We start from the raw sequence: 19,980 nt of genomic DNA, 5'->3' as shown, positions 1-19,980 counted from the left end.
TCAGCTTTGGTTGTCTCCTGGCCTTCTACTTCATTAATTCTACTGCAGTGTAGCGTAAGAGCACCACTGTGAAGGCATCAGTTACGTATTATGGACAAAACAGCTTCTCATTCTCAAGCTGAAGTGCAGCAATATCCTGAAAAAATCTGGAGGAAGGGAAAGAGGATCTTCTCCTTAATGGCTTAATGAAAGGTAATGAGTGGAATCTCTGCCTAATGACAAATGGACAATTGTAATGATTGGAGGAACCCAAAATGCTGGGGAAGGCTGAAGGTGAAGTGAGGAGGAGAGCTGGAGAAATGGATTGTAGAGGGGTCATTTGCTGCTTTTGTGGAAAGGTGTTAAAGTGTTCCTGCTGTGCTCTTTGAAGCCTGATGCTTGTAGCAGTATGTGGGAAATGAGTGGTTGGGGTGTCCAATCAGAGGCAGTGCTTTTTTAACTTACTCATTGTTTTTCTCTATCTCAAAACAACAAAACCAGTTTGATGTAATGACAGAATGAGGACTCAAAACAATCTTTACTGATTTAAAAAAAAAAGCTCTTTTTACCTCAGGGTAACTAACAAGTTTGTTGTACCTCTGAGGATAGTAATGGTGAAGATCAGATTGTTAATTTTACTATGAGGCCAACACGTTGAAGCCAGAACATGCCTGGGACTGAGCTTGGTCAATTTATCTGATGGGAAAACAAAAGCACCTGACTTTCACTGTTTTCACTTTTCTGTATAGTCAACCTGAGGTAAAAATGCACAGTTGCCTTAGCAGCAAGGACATTTATCTGCTGCTTACAGCAATCCAGCCATGAGCATGCAGGTGTCAGGTTTTCTCAAGCCAGGAAAAACTAGTCACTGAAGCATAAAGACAGAGGAGATAAAGAAGGGTGAAGCTCAGTTGAGCCTGACTACCTCATGCTATATAAAACCAACCATTTGTCTGCTACCCGTAGCTGGGCAGAAAAAAAAAAGCACAGTTTAAACTTTTTTGAAATAATGTTTTTGTCTTGTCTTCCCAGAGTGAAGGAAGTATACAGATTGGAAGAAATGGACAAGATTTTTGTGAGGTAAGCATTTGGTGCAAATAAAATGTCAGGGCCCACTGAGGTTATCAGTCACTGTGCAGAGCAGAGGGAGGGATGTTCTGATCTGTGCTAGTGGGGTCATGCAGAAAGAGCTGTTAGAGCTCGTGGTGGCTGCTGTTCCTGAGATGCTGCTCACTCAGAGCATCATTCTAATGCCGTAGATGTGGCCAGTGCACTTCATAACAGTTGGAGTAGCAACAGTGCCTGAGTTTGGGTGCAGAAGTATCAATGACTTCTCAGTGGCTTCAAAGGTCAAGAATTCACACTTGAAATAGGACCCTATTTGGAGTAATTATGGTAGCTTATCACAGATTTTTCACCACAGCACTCAATTTGCAGCCTGATCTAGACAGGTCTGACTGGTTTCTCTTGTCCTGTGTGAATAGGCAAAAACTCCAATTTTTCAGGGTGTGATGATTTTAAACCTATCCTGTGCAGTGCTGTCAGTTCTCACTGTGACACTCTGGGGAAGGGGATGCAGGTGGTACCAGGTGTGTAGAAGCACAGTAAAGGAAGGAACACTCTCTATCACTGCCTTCTCTTAATGTTTAGGTTAGAGATGAAAGTCATCAAGAGTTCAGGGGGAATACCCCGGCTGTCCTACACCGGCCGAGATGATCGGCATTTTGTGCCCACGGGACTCTACATCGTACGGACTATGAACGGTAGGAAGAGAGAGTCCCCACTCCCTCTCAACTTTTCTTTGTCTCTCCAAGTAAAAAGTACTGACCAGGCTTGCTCATCTTGTAACTTGGTAAAAAATGAATGGCAATATTCGAATGGCTAGAGATTAAGTGTTTGCATGTAATGAGGGTAGCTTGGATTTGGGTGAGGTTTAGGGTATTATATGTAAGTGTTTGTGTTGTGGGTTGATTAGCTATCATGGGGGTAATTCCATTTTTTTACATGACGGACTACCTTCTTTTTTAATGAGATCACAGTTTTTCATCAAGATGCTTTCCAGAGTAATAGGAAGTGGAAACACCCTGTTTCAAATGTCAGCTTCTAAATGGAGGGAGATGGGGTTTTTTTTGTGAATAGAGAACAGCTTGGGAAGCAGGTTGTCTTGGGAGAAGGAAGGAAAAAGGAGTAATGGAAGGATCACAGTTACTCTTATAGATTCCTCCTCCCTGCTTTTACTGTATGTCTATTTCTTCTGTGATTTTTTTTTTCCCCTGATCCCTGTAACCCCTCTGCTAGATCCCTGGACAATGGCATACAGCAAAAACTTCAAGAAGAAATTCTTCTTCAACAAAATGACCAATGTAGCGACATATAACCTCCTTCCTGAAGCCATTGCACCCTTTCAGTGAGTATGAGCCAGAGCTGAGGCTATGGATGAGTATGTGTCTGCCAGTGTGTGTTTGTGCCTAGGTGTTTGGGAGGGCTGTGTCCTTGCAGTCGTTTGCAGTGCAAGTGTAGTTAATCACCAGAAGGGTGTGCTGCAGGAGCTGGCACCTTGTCAGGCTGTCAGGAAACTGCTGATGTGGAATCATGGATTTTGCAATTAATGGCTATGAATAGCAAACATGTCACAACTTTGTTCTGCTGTCTGCAGCAGACTACAAGTTACTGAACCTCCTGCATGCAGGGAAGTAGAAATTGAGCCCAGCAACTGTAGTTTGCTGCATCTCTGTATTTAACATGTTTGGTTGGAAGTTGCTAATTTAAAAGCAAATCCCAGCTCATTTAGCCCAGGCTCTGAATAACCTGTGGGAAGCTGGGAGCTTTTTTAAAGAGAGTGAGAGAGTAAAACAGTAGCTCCTTGGGAAAGGATGGAGTGGCATGCCATTGGACAGTTATTAACATTGTGGCTGCTGAAAACCATCCCTATCTACTGAGTACTAGGCTGAGGGCATTACCCAAGTACAGCAAATCCTGAGTCTGATGCCTCAGGGCTCCTGGGTAGAGATGTTCTGCACTACTACCATCACTCAAGACTGTGCCTCTGAGTAAGAACTTGGTATGAAATAGCACTCCTGATTTTCTCACTTTGAACCTCCTTACTGTCTTAGAGCAGTGCTTTCAAGAATCCTTAAGCCTATCTTCATGTGGTGAATGGCAGAACAGGCTTAAAAGGAGAGGCACATGATGCTTTTTCCCACAGTGTGTCAGGGTGGGGTTAGTTCTGCCTATGTACTCTGAAATAGGCCAGCATGAATCTACAGGAATGGCTGAGGAGGTGGAGGGAGTGCTTGTGTGGGACTCCAGAAGGGATGTGTTGTGGTTAGTGAGTACTAATATGTCTATAATTAGCCACTGACATGTGCTCTTGTCGCTGTGCTGGTACTGCTTTGTTAGAACAGAAGCATTAAATAAGCTATGAATATTAAGTGTCAGTAATTGTACAAAACTAAAGGCTGCTGTGTTGGCAGTAATTAGCAGCTCTGATTTCATTATGGCTGGGACTATGTTGATGCAGTGAGGGAGGGCTGTGCTTCATGGATGGAGTGGGAGATGGCATTGTAGGACCAGAACTCTCAGCAGCAAAGCAGGGCTCAGTTATTTCACATGAGGGGAAGGAGGGAATGATCCTAGCTGCTTTTGTGCCGTGGGAAGTGCTGTTTGTTTGCAAAGCTACATAGGACAGCTGTTACTGATTATGGTAGGTATGTGGTGAGGGATTAGGTTGCTGCTTCTGGCAGACTTTCTAAATTCTTCATTAAGGTCTTTCCATTGCCTGCAATGACAGTTTCATCCTCTGAGAAACTTAGGGGGAGGTAGGGATTTCCCCTAGTGACCTGACTCCTTCCAGCAAATACTGAACTGAATTTGAGTGAAGCTAGAATTAACAAGTTTGTTTCCATGGAAATCTCTTAGGCTTGGCTGTTGCTGTACTTTGAGGGCTGTAGAGTTTGTAAGGTGAATGAATAAATGCACTGGTCTTTTCTAAGGCACCTGCTCTGAGTATTCCTGTGTGGCTCTCATAGCAAGGGCAGCTGTCTCTCACTGGGATGGAAGTGTTTTCCTTTCCCTTCCCTGCCAAACTAACCTTGCTCTCCTCTCTGCCCACAGTGTCTGCCATTACAGCCGCCTCTTCTGGGAATGGGGCGAAGGTGTCAAAGTGCATGACTCTCAGAAAAGACAAGATCCAGAGAAGCTATCAAAGGAGACTGTTCTGTCTTTCATCCAAGCACACTACCCCTAACCCTGCTCTCCTGAGGGTGCAGGGAGGGGCTGAGCCCAGCTTGGATTCTTCAGGGACTGATGGGACTGGGAAGGCTCCACAACTTCTATCCTGATATTCTCCAGAGCTGATTTCCTGGAGATGATGGAACCAGGGGATGGTATGCAGAAGGCACAGGATGAGGCTTTGCCCTGGTAGTGTATATAAGAGTACAGCCTAGGTAGCACCTGCTGCCAGAGTACCCAAGGTGACTCCTGGAGCCGAGGCCTAATGTCCTTTTGTCCTGACCTACGGCATGCATGAGGCCAAGGGGCTGGCAGCTTTCTGTGCTCCTATTCAAACATTCAGCAAGGTTTGTGGAGCTCTGTGTGTGCCAGAACTCCCCATGCTTCTGCTTCTCTTGCAGTGTGGGAAGGAGCAGAGATGTTTTGATGGCAGAGCTGGGCAACAGCACATTGAAGAGGCCCTGCATTGCTCCTGGCAGCTCTCTCCTTGGCCTTGTCAAAGGCTACACTATCCAGTGGAGGGTGTTAAGTCTTTGGTGAGCTGTGGGCAAAAGTTACATATTCTTGTCAGTGTCTCCAATGCTTCTGTTTATCAAGGCACTCAGCTAGCCCCTGGCAATTCTTATGTGATGGTTCCCTGTTGGGAAAAGGCCAATGCAGGTGATGAGTACGGTTCCTGGCGTAGATCTGATGTGCTCACACCTCTGCAAGCTGCTGTGACAAGGATTTCCTCTCTCCAGGTTAGTGACTGATGCCAAGCCAGCAGCCTGGGGCTAATTTGTGAAAATGTACTATGGTTGGTGTACGTGCTTCATAGTACTTCTGAGACCAAGGTGCTTTGGTTCTTGGTACTTAACATTATTACCTAAACCTTCAGTGAGGAAAGTGGATGTGGGAGGGAAGACATAGAAAAGCTAGGATGCTGAAGTCCCTGGAAGAAATGATGGGAATGTCCTACTTAAAAAGACCCAGGGCTTCAGTAGAAAGATATCTCAACTTTAACCATGTAGGTTAATAAGAAGCAATTCCTGTCCTCCAACTGTACCCACTGGAAAGGTAACCAGACTTTCCTTTTAAAATACCAGACTGGCTTTGAAATCCTCTGTATCCTATTTGATTCTGGAACTGCATCTGAGGTGAAGGCACAGAGCCAGGAAACTCCTCTCAGTATGGCCTTTGTGTCAAGACTTCTCCATGCACTTCTGTGCCAGGCTCAAAGCTGGCTTCTGTTGCATGTTTTATCTTCATTTCTGGTTTCTGTGGCACTTTGCCAAGTCTTCCACATAAATCAGAAGATAACACATAGTTGAATGCTTTGAGATAAACAGCAAGATAGTCCAATTTTTGTTTTGTTTGTTCTTGGCTTGTTTTTAAACACTGATTGGCAGTAGGGAGAAAAGTGATTTAGGGGGTTTATCTGAACTGTGCCTTAAGGAAAGCTATAGTTCTAGTATCTATAGCGTTGTTTAGACTGTCTTTTTCTCCACATCCATGTGAATGATTTGAACAAACCTGTGCAGCAAGACATAGAAACCTTGACTTAGACACAGGTCTGTCAAAGCAGTTGAAGGACTGCAGGCTGTTAGTGCATCCTCTTGGCTGATCTGTAGACTCCCTCTGCTCTCAAACATTGGTAAAACGTGTATGAAAGAAATGGTGGCTCTTCCCCCTAAACAACAAGAGGTGTGTCATTAGTAGCTTTGCCTTGGCAAAGGCACTTCCATGAGGGATGGGGAGGAATCTCTCCCAGTGGGCAATAAAGTACCTCAACCTCTGGTGTCCAGCCCTGTGTACAGTTGGCTTTTTAAACCAACCAGCAATTTGAGTTCTAAGGACCTCTGTGGACTACCTTGAGGCTGTCCCAGTGCCAGCAATGCATGCTGCTCCCTCTGCCAGGCTCCTTTGCAGTGTTGTGTCCTCAGCTCAGAGCTTTGACTCCTGGGGGCTGGCAGACAGAAGAGTGACTAGGAAGTAAACCAGGATCAGTGTAGGCCTTGGAGGGTACAAAAAAATTTGGTCAGTCTGCAGGCTAGCTTTTATGAATAGATGTTTTGTTTATTCAGTTGTCTCTAGTTGCTCATTTTAATTTGCTTTTACTTTTATTTTCATTTTTGATGCACTGAACCTTGATTCTAAATTTCCCTTCAAGAAGGCAGGCATGAGCCACCAAGCTACTTGCTTCCCTGCTGAGGGATTATGTTGGGAAGAGCGGGTGAAGAAGGTCTTGCTGAAGGGAGTGTTTATGTATGTTAATTGCACAATGTATTGTTATTAGGCTTTGTATCATTCTGTGTTGACTTCTATGCTTTCATGTTCTATTACCAATACAGCCCCTTTAGTTCTCAGCAGTCCTTCTTTCCTTTGCTTCCCACACAATTCAGGCCAGCAGTGCCTGTCAGTGTGGCAGCAGAGAAATGTCAGCAGAGTTAAATATTCAAGGCAGTCCATTTTAAAAGTTTTTGTGGCAAGTTTAGAGCATTGGAATGAGAGGGCATTACAGGGGACAGTCTCTGAAACTCCTGCAGCATGGGTAGGCTCCTGTTCCAGTCAAAGGAAGTACATTCCAGGCCAGAACAGAGCCTGGAGTAGTACCAGAGCCTGAGCAGTAACCCACTGCTGAGAGCTCACTGACCAGGGGCTTAAGTGCCTAACTTAGTCTAAGCTTACCATAGTGCAATATGTGCCAGTAAGGAAATAGTAGGATGAGAATAAAGCAGTGACTGAGAAACAGGACAGAACAGGAGAACAGGACAGAACAGGAGAAAAAAATCCACCAAATAAACAAAACAGGAAATTAAAAGGTCAAATTATTTTATTTAAAGCTTTACAGAAGCACTTTCATCTCTGGGGGTTGATGGTAAATTGTCTTCTGCAAACACTGATTCTCAAAGGCACAAAATGGCTACCAAGCTCTGATGCACTGGAGAGGTAGGCAGATCATCTCACAGCCCAAGCACCCATATCTCAATGTGGATGCTTCCTGCTTGCAGAGATACCTACATGCCATCTGCTTTCGTGGATGTAGGATTCCTTTGGTCCTGGAAGTCAGGGTGGAGGAGGAAGCATCTTTAGCTCAGCTCTGGGAATATATAGAATTGCAACACCTACAGATTACCCTTTGCATCAAGAGCTTGGTCCCTTCAGTTTATGACTGTGTCACAGGAGCCAGGATGTGTATTCCACCTGGGCTGGGCAGAAAGCACCTGTCTGTAATCACAAAGGTCCTCTTCAACAGGGAGTATGTATTGCCTTCCTGGATCAGGCTGCATGGTCCTGACTGTGCTTTGGCTAAGATGGCACCACCTTGAGCTCTGCTTGACCTGATTTCCAAGCACAAGAGTGCTGTGATTTCTGGTTTGTCTCCTGTCCTCAATTTGCAGAGAAAAATCTTCCCTACAACAAGGCTTGGAAACAATAAACAAGAACAGTAATTTGAAATGCTGATCCTCACCCTTGGGGGAGGCATAATGGTGAGAGGAAGAAGAGCTCCTTGCAGGAGTCATTTGTTCTGCGGGGAGAATTCTTGAGTGCAATCACATTGTCCAGCAGGCATAAATAAGAGCAATCAGCAATGCCATGGCCACAGCAAGGGCAGCATTCTTGCGATTTTCCTTACGAAGCACACCCAGTTCTTTCTCTGGGAAACAAACAAAAGACTTGTCTGTGAAGGTTCTTCATGTTGCAGCTGCATCTCCTTTCAAAACTCTCTTAAGCACAAAGCTACCTTGGCCACAGGCAAAAAATTTGGGAGCAGTATGCAAATCTGCCAACAGGGTATTGTGCTGAATGGGAAGTAACTACCCAAACCAGTAGGAGCCCTTTCATTTGCTCTCATCCTGACACTCGTGGTAGCTGTGCTTGGGAATACTTCAGTGCCAGACCAGGTCCTGTTGGGAAATGACATTGCTGTAGGCCTCTACTAAGGACAGACTGTCATTAGAATAACTGTGTGTTCCCTAGGAGAATGAAGGAGACAGGAGGGCAGAAAGCTATTTCTACTATCTTCTAGATGTAACAGCCTGGTAGCTCTTTCTAGTGCTAAAATTTAAATACAACTGTAGCCACCTTTAAATGCTGCAGAATCTGTGTTTCCTTACACCTCAGAAGGATCATTGTGGAAAAGGTCTAAACCTGGACACTCTTATTCTGTTCAGTATGAAGCTTTTAGTTTTTTAGAGATAGGTTGCTTTCATTCTCCCTGGTTTACCTTAGAACCACAGATGCAGAGAGAGGAACACAGTGGCTACTTCAAGTATGGAGTCTTGCCAATCTCCGTTTCTGTTTGGTTCCCTTTACCAAAGATGAGAACCCCACTCTTACTAGTTCTCTTCCAGAAAACTTTGCTGGCTGGTACAGGCAAGCAATGAGGCCTCCACCCTTACAGACTGCAAGGCCAAACAGCACTAAGTGTGTGTCAGGCAAGGTGGGGTGTGCACTGTCCAGAGACAGACTGCTTCTGCTGCTGAGTTCATCTGCACAGACTGCACACCTTACTGTCTCTACAGTTTGCACAAGCAGCCTCCAGCAGTTCCCAAGTGGTGTTGGTAATCAAAAGAGACTTTTAGCTGTTCTTTCTGCCCCATTCTTCACCTAATACAAGCACTCTCATGCAGCCACAGAGCAACCTGCTTGAATGTGCAAGGCCACAAAGGAGGTGACAGGGTCACATAACCTCACACACAGCAGGGCCAGCTTGAACGGATGCATGGCCTCAGTGCATCAGCTGGAATAAGGAAAGATTTAGTCAGAGGCCATAGCAGTGATGTCACCATTAGGTGAGGCTGTTGCTGCTGTCTGAGCTGCTGTCACACTGCTCTGCTGATGCCACCAGGGATGGCTGACTGCTGGCTGGTAAAAGGGTGGCAGCAATTTTCAATCTTCTGCTGTCTCTAGTGGTGGGCCCTTAGGGAACAGCTTTCAGTCTGTTTAAAATAACTGCTACTCTTCTGGAAACAGTCCTCTAGCATGAGTTATAATTACAAATTTGCTGGCCATACCCCAGCTTTCAACCCTCTAGACCCAAAAGACTACTTGTGCCTCTTTCCCTTGTGTGAGCTCTGCTGCTTGCACAGCTGCAAAGTACTACCAAGCAGGTAACACACTGATCAATATCTGAAGATGTAACAAAGCAGCACCTCTAGTGGAATGGAAGTCCTGTCAAGCATGGTATCTCAGAGAGGCTTTCATTCTAAGTGTCTCCAGCAGGACTTGCACCAAGGAAGGACCCTGGCTCTCTAGCAGTGCAGGCAGCACATCAGTGTGAATTGCTATGCTCTTGTGCTGAGTGGCCTCATAAATTGATGCAGTAAGAACCTTCCCCAAGGAAGGTATATTTTGCTACACTCCTGATAGCACTTACCTTCTTGCCTAGCAAGCCTCTACTAGGAAAAAAAAAAAAAAAAAAAGGTTGGGGAGAGGGATGTTAAAAGCTACTCAAGCCAATCTGTTAGCTATGATTATCTAAAGACTGCTAATCTGGGGTGTATGGAGGGGGACATTTTCTCCCCTTCATTAGCTGATGCTTATTTTTTTCCCTATGGAAGTACAGCTCAAGTAGGAGGATGCAGACTCCTATTATAATATGCTGACTACATTTCCATTAGTTTAGCTCCCTTTGGTTGAAGCTAAATTCAAAGGCAGAAGTCAGAGGTGGCAGGAGCTTGAAGACAAAGCTGAGCTGCAGCACTCATCCCATCCTGCCCAGAGGGACCATTTTTAATGAAGCTCTTACCATAGTTGTCAGCTTTGGTCATTAGTAAGTTTCGCTCTCTCTCCAGTGACTTTCTGTAATGAGAAGAGGAGTTCATTACCTGCGAGGCAGAACACAGCCTATTTCTTTGCTTACATGATGGAAGAGAGACTGTCCCCACTGTGGGGGATATCTGCTCAGAGGATGAGCCCCTCACCCCTCCCTGTTGGAAGGGTGACAGTTTAGAAGTACCCAGTTGTGCAACAGAAGAGATGCAGCATTTTAGATTATTTTTTCCTTCCCCTAAATTGCTTTCTGTCTCTGCTTTCAGGAGAGCATTGTAGGCAAACAGCTAGAAAGGGCTCTTGGGTCATTTCCCTGCTCCAGTTCCCCCTAGGTGAGGCAGGAAGTCCTGAAACAGCTATGGGATAGGGCAGGGTGCTTATATGCTCTCTGGAGGATCCTTCTCCCCACCACATTGGGCTTAGTGCTCGAATAGCAATTCTTCTCACCGTTTGAAGCTGGGATCCCTTTTTCAGAGGTATCCAATTTGTAGAAATTGGTGAACTCAAGGAAACAAACTGAATCCAAGCCCAGTACTAATAGAGTTAAACAACTTGTCATTAGACTGAAGACTCATAATAACAAAAAAGACTAAGTTAGGCCAACCCAGCCCTTGTCTTAAATTGCACAAGATTAATTAATAAGCAGATAAAAATATAAACCCAAAATGAAATTCCTGAAAGCAGCAGTGTTTCCATTACGGCAGTGAGGACACGGTCAGTCCTCTCAGACTCCGCACATAAATAAACATGCACTAACAAATTATCTCCTGCTTCAGAGAAGGCAGAAAGTGTAACAGAGTTTGTTGTTCCCCTTGGGCACAGCAAGAACAACCTGTAGGAGGAAAGAGATCCAAATCTATGTGTACAGCTAGTTAAGTGTAAGGGAGGGCAAGAAAGCAAGCTACATCAGGAGCAGCAGGAGAGGAAAGGGCTCTAGAAGAAAACTGGGTGGAGGGCAGCCAGTAGGAAGTGAGAAGACAGATTTACCAACATGACTGAGCTGCTACTTAGAAATTTGCCTTGTGAAGAGAGTCAAGGGAAGAAGCTTTGAGAAAGAGCCATGGAGAAACCATGACAACTGAACTTTAAAGTGGAAAAGCAGAGCTCCTCTTCGTGTGCTATACACGGAATCGATAATTTTGATCACAGTACCTTCCCTCCAGGGTTTTTCAAGGGGTCTGGAATAGGACAATGGAAGTTCTATTTCCATACAAGCTGTAAAACTCATAGAAGGCCCCAAGAATCTTAATTCATAATTCTTTGCTCTAGGCCCTATATTTCAGTCAGAAACTATCATATATCACATCCTGTCAAGTTCCCACAGCTGTAGGTTTGGTTGTTGGCCACGTAAGCCCCAGATAAAGAATACAGACAGTAACAAGGAGAATTTAGGCCAGGAAAGGATTGTTGAGACAAGGAGCTACAGACAAGAGGGGCAGGAAGAGACAGGACCCTGTCTAAATATTGATGGGGATATAGAACTCCAGTAAAGGAAGAGGGGGGAGTGCAAAGGAGAGTTTTTAGTTTAACAAAGAAGTTAAAGTAAGCCTGATAAATATCAGGGGATGGAGACATCACTATTGCTATGATCATTTCTAACGGGATTCTACAGGACAGTAGTGTAGAGCAAACATGAGGATCATCAGGACCACTCCCTGGGCTGATGACTGAGCTTCCCAGCCTTTTTTGCTAGGAGCAGAGCAGTAGGGTGATAGTGACTGAAAAAAATGTCCTCAAGCAGAGAGATTTGAGAATCAGCTGGGACATCTAATTCCCTTGCTTCACACTCAAGAGAAACAGCAGGTTCTGCCTATGTCTACTACAAAATCCAGGCCAAAATCCTTGCCTGACTCCCAGCTCTAGAAGCCAACAACTGCTGCCTCTCTGGCAGCCACAGATTTCAGGGGAATTGTCCCTCTTAGCATTCCCAAGAAAAGCCAGTGTGTCAATTTATCCCTACATCCACACACATTAGCAACACAGGCACAGATATTTTCCCTCAGCTGCTTTTGCAGCTGGATCCCAGCCTGGTTTGGCCCTCAGCAGTAGTTGCTGCACATCTCCCTGATTGAACCCAGGTGGCTTCAGCAAGGCTTGAGCAGCAGTGTGCAGAAAATCTTTGCCAGATTCACAGAGCAGGTTCCTAACAGGCCAGGAGCCAGGCCTGCAAATGAACTGGCAAGTTTCAGGCACTACTTGTCTGCTTGTGGCACAGGTTGGAGTCAGGCTGTTGATAAGATACATCTCTCTCTCCATATCACTGCACTTCTCACAGAGGCAAATTCCCCAAGAAAGCTCCAGGTTGTGGGAAGAGAGTTGTGTCATGGGAATGTCACACATTCCCACCCCTTCAAGAGCCCTTGCTTGGTGCTACAGCAGGATGACAGCTAAGCTGAAGTGCACACACTCAGCTGTGTAAGGAGCTGGTCAGCAATACCTTCCTTCGGGGCTGAGCTTCTCCCTGCGCAGCTTCAGGTCCACTTCTTCCATGCTCTGTCTGCAGCGCGCCAGCTTCTCCTCCAATCCATCAATCTGAAAAACACCACTCCAGTCACCATCATTTCTTCTCCCAGCTTACAAGGACTCATCCCCATGCAGATGGTGGCAGTTCAGCTACTAGTCCTCCCCAGATCAAGGGAAGAATCCCAGATTTGTGTAGAGATCACAGCACAGAGAACTCATCATCTCCCAGCTCAGCCTGTATTCTAGCCCAGACAACTGTAACATCTTCACCCCAGACACAGCCAAGCCAGCCCTGACACTGCCTGTTGTGTGGCTGGCCAGCACCCTTTTGCCAGATCTGATCCTGTTCCAGCCTGCTCTAGTTTCTTTGCACGTGGGTCTACAAGGAAAGGTGTGATCTTAGGTATCATTATGCAATTAGAGGATAAAAGGAGAGACACTGGCCTAAACCAAAGCCTGAGGGACAGGGTCTTATGTTAGCACTGTGAATGGATGCATAAATCTGCAAAGCACCCCCAGCTGTGTGGTTGGGTGAAGAGGGAACAAAGGGATACTTCCAGTCTCTTTTACCCAGCAAAATCTACAACAGCAACAGGAGTCTGCACAGTATGGTCAAGAGAGCATTTGCCACTGCCTCTTCAACCTGTACCAAGTGTTGGCAGCAACAAGTTTTGTGCAGAAAAACACTGGTTATCTCCTTGTGTCTCTTCATCAAGTATCCCAACAGCCATCCCTGTGTCTTCCTGTGGAGGGCAGCAACCACAGCTAGGCACAGGAGGGTTCATTTCCTTGTATGCAAACAGACTGCCCAGGAGGGGATCCTACCATAGGCAACAGTTCTGGGAATCTTTCCTCTCTTCTGCCTGGCAACTGCATAGACATCTCAAGGAAAACTTTGTCTTTCAAGCTTGCTTCCAGCAGGGAAACAGCAGGCTAATCAGACAACATGAACACAATAACCTAGCCTGAAAGAAAACAGCCTCGGTGCACTAAGGTGGCAGTGACCTCTCTTTTGAGCTACATAGTGCAACGCTGCTGCTGTGCCTGGTTCTCCAGGGAAGGCCCAGGCTGGCAGCACGGCCTCCCTGTGGTGGCAGCTTTCACACACCAGACACTAAGAGGCAGCACAGTGCCGGCTAAAGGTGGAATGAGCTGCCTGGACACCAGCCTCAGAAGCAGCCCAGAGCACACACACACACTCATAAACAGTAATAAGGGAAACAAAATCAAAGGTAGTGATCCCTAATTATTGCTGCTTTGGGATCAGCTCTGTTCTGATCAGCTCCTGTTAATGAGCTCATTAACAATCTCACACCTTCTGCTCAGGAAAAGCAGGTAAGCATTATAACTAAGCAGGACTGGAGAGAAGAGGCTTGACATAAAGCAGACCATGAAAAGAAGTTTAACCAGTCAGTTAAATAGTCTGGAAGAGGCACAGCAGAGCTGGGGAGAGGGACATATAAGAAGGCTCAAATAAATCTTTGATTTATCAGATAGCGATCTCAAAGTCCTGGGCTATTAGGCAATTCTGCCAGTGCTCAAGATGCCAAACTCCCCAGAGGCACATGCACAGCTTCCTGAGCCCAAGGGGAGCACCAAGGCTTGTCACTGATCCCAAAGCTCAGGGAATAGCACTTCTGTTGTTGGCAATGCTTGGTTTTGCCTGGATGAGGATAATTGTCCTCCTCCATTTCCAGCTGTGCCACTTAAGAATGTTAACTGTAGCTGCTCATCGCCATGTCACTACAGCTCAGCAGGATGCATTGCACCAGTCTGCTTCAGGGCCAAGAAAGGGCTTCACCCAGGCCAGCTCTGACCACACTTATCAGCAAGTTACTTTAAGTACCAGTGTGGTACAGCAGAGGTGGGGTGTTGGTCCAGTGAAATTTAAGGATTACCATCTCCCTCACCAGTTCTTACCATTTGCAAATGGCAGTTTCTGCTCCCTTAGCTGTTGGAAACCCTCACGTGCACACACAGGAAAAGATGCTTCAGCATGTGTTACCTGGCTCCTCCTTAGCTTGTTAAATTATTACAGTGCACCGTGGCTTCTCTGGAAATATATTTTAAAAAAATGCTAAATAATACATTAAAGAATTAATGAGAGCTTTACTCAGTCAGCTGCCAACCTCAACACTAAATTATCCATGCCATTGCACTCCAATCCTCTCCTCCATGCCTGCTCCTCCTAGCTGGCAGTTGCTCTCACTAGTACATTCTCTGCCCATACTTCCCTCATTTCATGAGATTTAACAAGAGTATATTCTGCCCAACTTTGTCAGTGCTTTCACTTTCTGCTGACTAAAAATCTCCAGATTCCACATAATACTTTAAAGTTTCAACTGGTTTTACTGCTCTTAAATCAAACCCCAAGTTTGGGTCCCCTGCTGGAGAGCAATAATTTGCTAATAAACCACATGCCCCAGAACTGCACCATCAGCTGTGCTGAGCTGGGGGCACAAGGGATAAAAAATAACCAGAAAAAAAAGAAAAAGCAAGCAAGGAAGATTGCTGAATGAACAAAATACTGTTCTTTCAGAATCTCACTACTCCTTTTCTTCTGGCTAGCCTGGGTTATTAGGGGTTATAAGGAAGGACAAGAGTGGGGATTCACAGATGTTATCCATTCACTGTGCCTCAGTTTCCCCACTTATAAATTAAGACAATAAATTCTCCCTCCTGAAGGCAGCTCATTTGAATGAGGCCTCAGACACCAACCCAAACTATGGGCAGAGCACTATCTTGATATGTCAATGCCATTGCCTTGCTTGGCATTTAGGAGCTGCTACTGCAAGCCAGGAGTCTCTCAGCAACTCAGCCATCCAAGTAACTCTTCACTGCAGAACAAAAGAAATACAGAAAAAGAAAATAAGCACAAGGAAAAAAATCAGAGTAATATCTGGGAACTACAGATTACTCTCCGGGCTGCTAAGGAAACTCCTGGGAGGGGTATAGTCTGTAAAACTGTAGCACAAGAAAATCTGTAGGGCTTTGCCATAATTCCCTGTTACAGCTAGCCCTCCAGGAGAGCAATCCTAGAAGCAGGTGCTCACCTGAGCTTGCTGTGGATGGAAAGCTTTCCCTCCTACTAAATAATATGTGAGGTTAGTTGGGGTACATACCTGGGCACAATGGAAGCCCAGAGGAAAACAAGGAGCCAAGCTTGCTTAGCTGAACCACCCTTGCACTTCACACTTGCATTATCTCTTTAGTGGCAATCTCAGCACGGTGCCTCCTAAGTTGCAAAGATGAACCTTTCCTCCTTTTAGCTCTCCTTTCCTTGAAGGGGATCCTCTGGGACACAGCTGAAATGCGGCAAGCAGAAAGCTCACATGACAGCTCCTCAGGTTCACACAGATGGTAACAGGGACACAGGACTTCATTCACAGCAACATCTTTAAGTAGTTCCAGTTAAAAAGGGGGAAGGAAACATGTGCTTCACATCCAGGCAGCAGATCTGGGCACACAGAGCTGCCCTTCTGAAGCTCCTCAGGAGACACTCCAGAAAGTCAAGTCCCAGCAGCTTTGGATGCACACAGGGATCTAAGACCAGATGCCTCCTTTGCTCCACAAGTATGACAAGACATTCCGCTACTTTTGATGAATTCTGGCAAGACCTGCTCATGATATGGAAACCTTTTTAAACTAGAGAGACCTGGAATGGATTTCAATCCAAACTGACTTACATGCTTATTACAAATTCCATTTGTTGGGACCATCTTGGGCAGAGAGCCCAAAATGGCTCACATAAAGGCAGAGAGAAAGAGTGAAGTGAAAAAGAAGCAGGTTTGCTTATAGAATTGAGCTGGATCCCATTTAATACATTTTGTAGCGAATTAATGAAAGCTTTCTTTCCAGCAGAAAGGCTAAAAGCGCTTTTCAAGAACTGGCATCCACCCTCCGCTTTCATGAATTCCCTAATTAAGATACTGGCAAAGAGCCATATCACACATACGTCGACATCCAACAGCATTAGGTAATGAGGTTTTCATCTTCTGACCCTCATAAAACAGATCAAAGCCAACTGAAGAGGTGGGGGCAAAGAAAAAATCCCTTCCCTGAGCAGTCTTTACATGCCTTGTCACCTGCCAGCACACTTGAGCTGTTCTTTCACAGAAGAATTAATGGTTCCTGCATCCACAAATTTGGCTGGATTATTAAAATCAGTCCAGCAGAGACAAATTTTGTTTAAATTCAAGTGCTAACTTGCTGTTCATGGACACACTTCCATTTTCTCCATGCTCTTGGAATCATTTTGCATGCTGGAAAATCATTTCACAGACATGCCGCCCACAGCACGCTTGGAAATATTTACCAGACAAGCTGAGGATGATCCACCAGCAAAGATGGCTCCTACAGAACAACCCTGTGTGCTGCTAAAGGAGGAAAGGCTGGATCCTACCTCCACCTCCTCCCTTCAGCTTTGCAGGCACCCTCGTTAGTCAGCCCATCCTGCCTCAGTGCAGAGCCGTGCCTTTGCAGGACCGCACACAGGCGTGGCCACAGAGCAGTGAGCCACATCTTCAAAACTTCTGCCTGAACAGCTTCACTGAGCACAAACTGTGTCGGCCTTATCCCTATTCTTTATGTTCCTCCACAGAAACTGATCAGCCATTGTCCTGCCAGAAGCAGCAACACATGTAACAATATTTATGGAAGCACACACGCAACATTTTGCTGCCTTTAATTTAATGCACTTTTCTGCTTCTCTGATATTTTTTTTCAGTTGTTGCCTGAGCCATAAGTATATTTTTAGTGGTTACAATATTCTTTGGTGAGAAGTTTCACAGCAGGTTATGGGGAGAACCAACCCCTCCTGTTTGTTCTGAGCTTGTCAGCTGCTGGTTTCATTTGATAGCCCTAACTTTGTATTGACAATGTATGTTCATTCTTGGTTTAAAGCTACAAATAGCATGCAGAGGCTATAGGCCTATATTGGGTCCCTTGTAGTCATATTTTCCAGCTTAAAAGGACCTGAAATGCTTGGTAGTTTCTTGCATAAAGCTCTCCACACCTTTGGTCATCCTTGTCACTCTCTCGAGTTAATTTCATTTTCACTATTTTGGTACAAAATGGACCAGTCTTGCCAGTTTCATTTTCCTGATGAATTTCCTCAAGCAAGTCCTAGGCAGCTCAGCATTGTCAATAGGGCTGCCTGTCAAAAAACTAGAGCAATATGAAAGAAGTGGCACGAATTTAAACCAACACAACATTATGGAGAGCCATTTATATCCATTTAAACCAGATCATATCAATTACACCTGCAATTTGTAAGTGCAAGGTAATCTGATAAGTGTCCATATAGAAAATTGCATTCATTTAGCATCATGACTTCAGTTAAACAAGCATGACTCTGCCTAGATGAGGCCTTTCAAAGCTAGTCATGCATCACACCACATTAAGACTCGTTTGAAAAGTTTTCTTTACAATCATAACATAGCTCAGAAGGTTTCTTTACAATCATAGCTCAGAAGGTAATACTGAACAGAGTAATTTTAACTTATGAATCAAGTATCATGGTTGTCATGCAAACTAAAACACAGCCCTCTTTTCCTCTGGCTTAAAGGCAGTTTTTTTCCTTCCTCCCTACCCTCTCTTCAGTAGTGTTCTCATCACTGCAAGTGGAAAGAATTTTATCTAGTAGTAGTGTCTTTGCACTGTGCTCCTTCCAGACAGGAGATTTTTACCTGTAACGCACAAAAAGGAGTAGTTCTACAATCCCTTCAAAGCTAGTATGTTCCATCCTGAAAACTTGTAAAAATCACCCCAAAACTTAATCTAAAGCTACTACAAGTCCTCAAACACTTTGCAGGAATTTTCTGTGGCAGCTAAAATCAGTCCCTTTTCATTCTGTGAACAGCAGGTCCCTAAGAGGCTGAGCCATTTTGCCACCTCTCTTTTTGTAAGGTAGACCCTACCATTTCAACATTTTTTGTCTACCACTTCTCAAACCATAACCACAAAAAGCCAAAAAAAAAGCCAACAGAAAAATACTGTTCAATTCTCCCTGGTAGGCTCACCAAAGGAAGCCTGGACAGTCAGCACACTCCTCTGGACTCCCTTTGGTGGTTATATTTGGGTTAGAGTGCCCAGAACTGTGTTTCTCTAATGCAAGCCTAACCAATGAAACACACCAGATAATCATAAACCAAACTCCCATTCCACACAGCAGGATGAGAGGGGATCTCATCAATACAATATAAATATCTTAAAGGTGGGTGTGAAGAGGTTGGTGCCAAGCTCTTTTCACTGGCACCCATTGACATGATGAGGAGCAATGCCTGTAAACCAAAACAGGAAGTTCCAGCTCAATGTGAGGAAAAAACCTTTTTACACTGAAACAGACCACTGGAACAGGCTGCTCCAGCAGGCTGTGGAGTTTCCCTCTCTGGCGACATTCAAAATCTACCTAGTCACATTCCTGTGTGATATGCTCTAGGTGACCCTGCCCTGGCACGGGGGTTGGATGAGATGATATCCTGAGGTCCTTTCCAGCCCTAAGGAGTCTGTGACACTCACCTTAATGTTACTAGCTGGTGACACATATATGTCACCATATATGTGGTGAAACACACCCTGCCATTTCCCTGGCCGTTCCATTCTGGTTACATTGGTCTGTTGTGCATGTGCTCACCTGAAAACACTTCAGGGCAGAGAGGTGACCAGTGAGACTCACTGAATGAATTGTGCCCCATTGCAGCCATCTGTGAGGAACATTCAGGATTTACTGTCCCCACAGTAGCCAAACCCTCAGACCCGAACTCAAACAGACTTGAGTCCAGACAGCACTGTTCAGCACAGGAGCCAGGAAGACATGCACTTCAGGGAGACCTTAACTAACACAACTCAGGTTGTTTACAGAAAGACAAAGCTTCAGCAGAGCTTACCAGCAGCCCTCCTGCCACCCAGGAGATCACAGTGCCACAGAATGGGTAAGATTTGAAGGCACCACAGTGCTCCATCTGCTCCAACCTCCCTGCTCAAGAAGAGCCATTCTCAAGCACATAGCACAGGTGCAATCTCCAGTGAGGGAGACACAGACAAACACCCAAGCACAATGAAAAGGCAGCCTTAGAAGGAAGACATACTCTTGAAATCCAGCCTTTCCCCTTTCTCCTCGCTGTGATTCACAGGCCCCTCACATGTCGGTTTATCACTGGGCTCCCCTCAAGTAGCAGCAGCACACTGCTGACTTCCAGCGCCGCACGCACACAACGGGCTGGTGGTCACGGCCCGCCTCAGCACCCCCACGGGCGCACACACACACCCACGGCCCCTCACGGCACTGGCTCAAGGGCTCGGCAGGAGCAAGGCACTGCACGCCATCGCTTAAAGCGGGAGTAAGGCTGTGGCTCCAAGGCCCCCGCCAGCCCGGCCGCAGCCAACACACCCCCCTCACCTCCCGGGCCACGCTGGCCCCTGCTCGCCGCCTGCCCATGGTCCGGCCCCGCCCGCCGCGCATGCGCAGGTGCGCCCCGTGCGCCGCCGCCCTGGAGCGGGGCCGCGCTGGGCTGGGCTGGGCGGGTGCCATGTTGGGAAGGGCCAGGCTGCCTG

General features: G+C 45.8%; 2 protein-coding genes across 5 annotated transcripts in view; one reads left to right on the top strand and one right to left on the bottom strand.

Moving 5' to 3' along the window:
- Positions 1 to 6,955, top strand: part of CMTR1 (cap methyltransferase 1) — a 26,956-nt gene extending 20,001 nt beyond the window's left edge. For both annotated transcript variants that reach the window (XM_074538630.1, XM_005489682.3), the window contains exons 21-24: positions 1,012 to 1,059; positions 1,630 to 1,742; positions 2,278 to 2,386; positions 4,093 to 6,955. In XM_074538630.1, the coding sequence (XP_074394731.1) occupies positions 1,012 to 1,059; positions 1,630 to 1,742; positions 2,278 to 2,386; positions 4,093 to 4,225 (403 nt within the window). In that variant the 3' untranslated portion in view covers positions 4,226 to 6,955. The remainder of the gene's footprint in view (positions 1 to 1,011; positions 1,060 to 1,629; positions 1,743 to 2,277; positions 2,387 to 4,092) is intronic.
- Positions 6,026 to 19,980, bottom strand: CCDC167 (coiled-coil domain containing 167). 3 transcript variants are annotated; one of them, XM_005489680.3, is made up of 4 exons: positions 19,826 to 19,980; positions 12,401 to 12,495; positions 9,941 to 9,993; positions 6,026 to 7,846 (listed from the first exon to the last, which is right to left on the bottom strand). In XM_005489680.3, the coding sequence occupies exons 1-4, from the start codon at positions 19,955 to 19,957 to the stop codon at positions 7,743 to 7,745; spliced, it is 384 nt and encodes a 127-aa protein (XP_005489737.2). In that variant the 5' UTR covers positions 19,958 to 19,980; the 3' UTR covers positions 6,026 to 7,742. The 3 variants fall into 3 exon arrangements, with proteins under 3 accessions (XP_005489737.2, XP_014124444.1, XP_026650907.1); XM_014268969.3 differs by lacking the exon at positions 19,826 to 19,980 and adding an exon at positions 19,314 to 19,474; XM_026795106.2 differs by lacking the exon at positions 6,026 to 7,846 and adding an exon at positions 7,853 to 8,096.

Source organism: Zonotrichia albicollis, chromosome 3, assembly GCF_047830755.1.
Source record: "Zonotrichia albicollis isolate bZonAlb1 chromosome 3, bZonAlb1.hap1, whole genome shotgun sequence".
In the NCBI taxonomy this organism is placed as follows: domain Eukaryota; kingdom Metazoa; phylum Chordata; class Aves; order Passeriformes; family Passerellidae; genus Zonotrichia; species Zonotrichia albicollis.
Note: the sequence above shows the minus strand (reverse complement) of the source record. Positions and strands in the feature narration are given on the sequence as shown.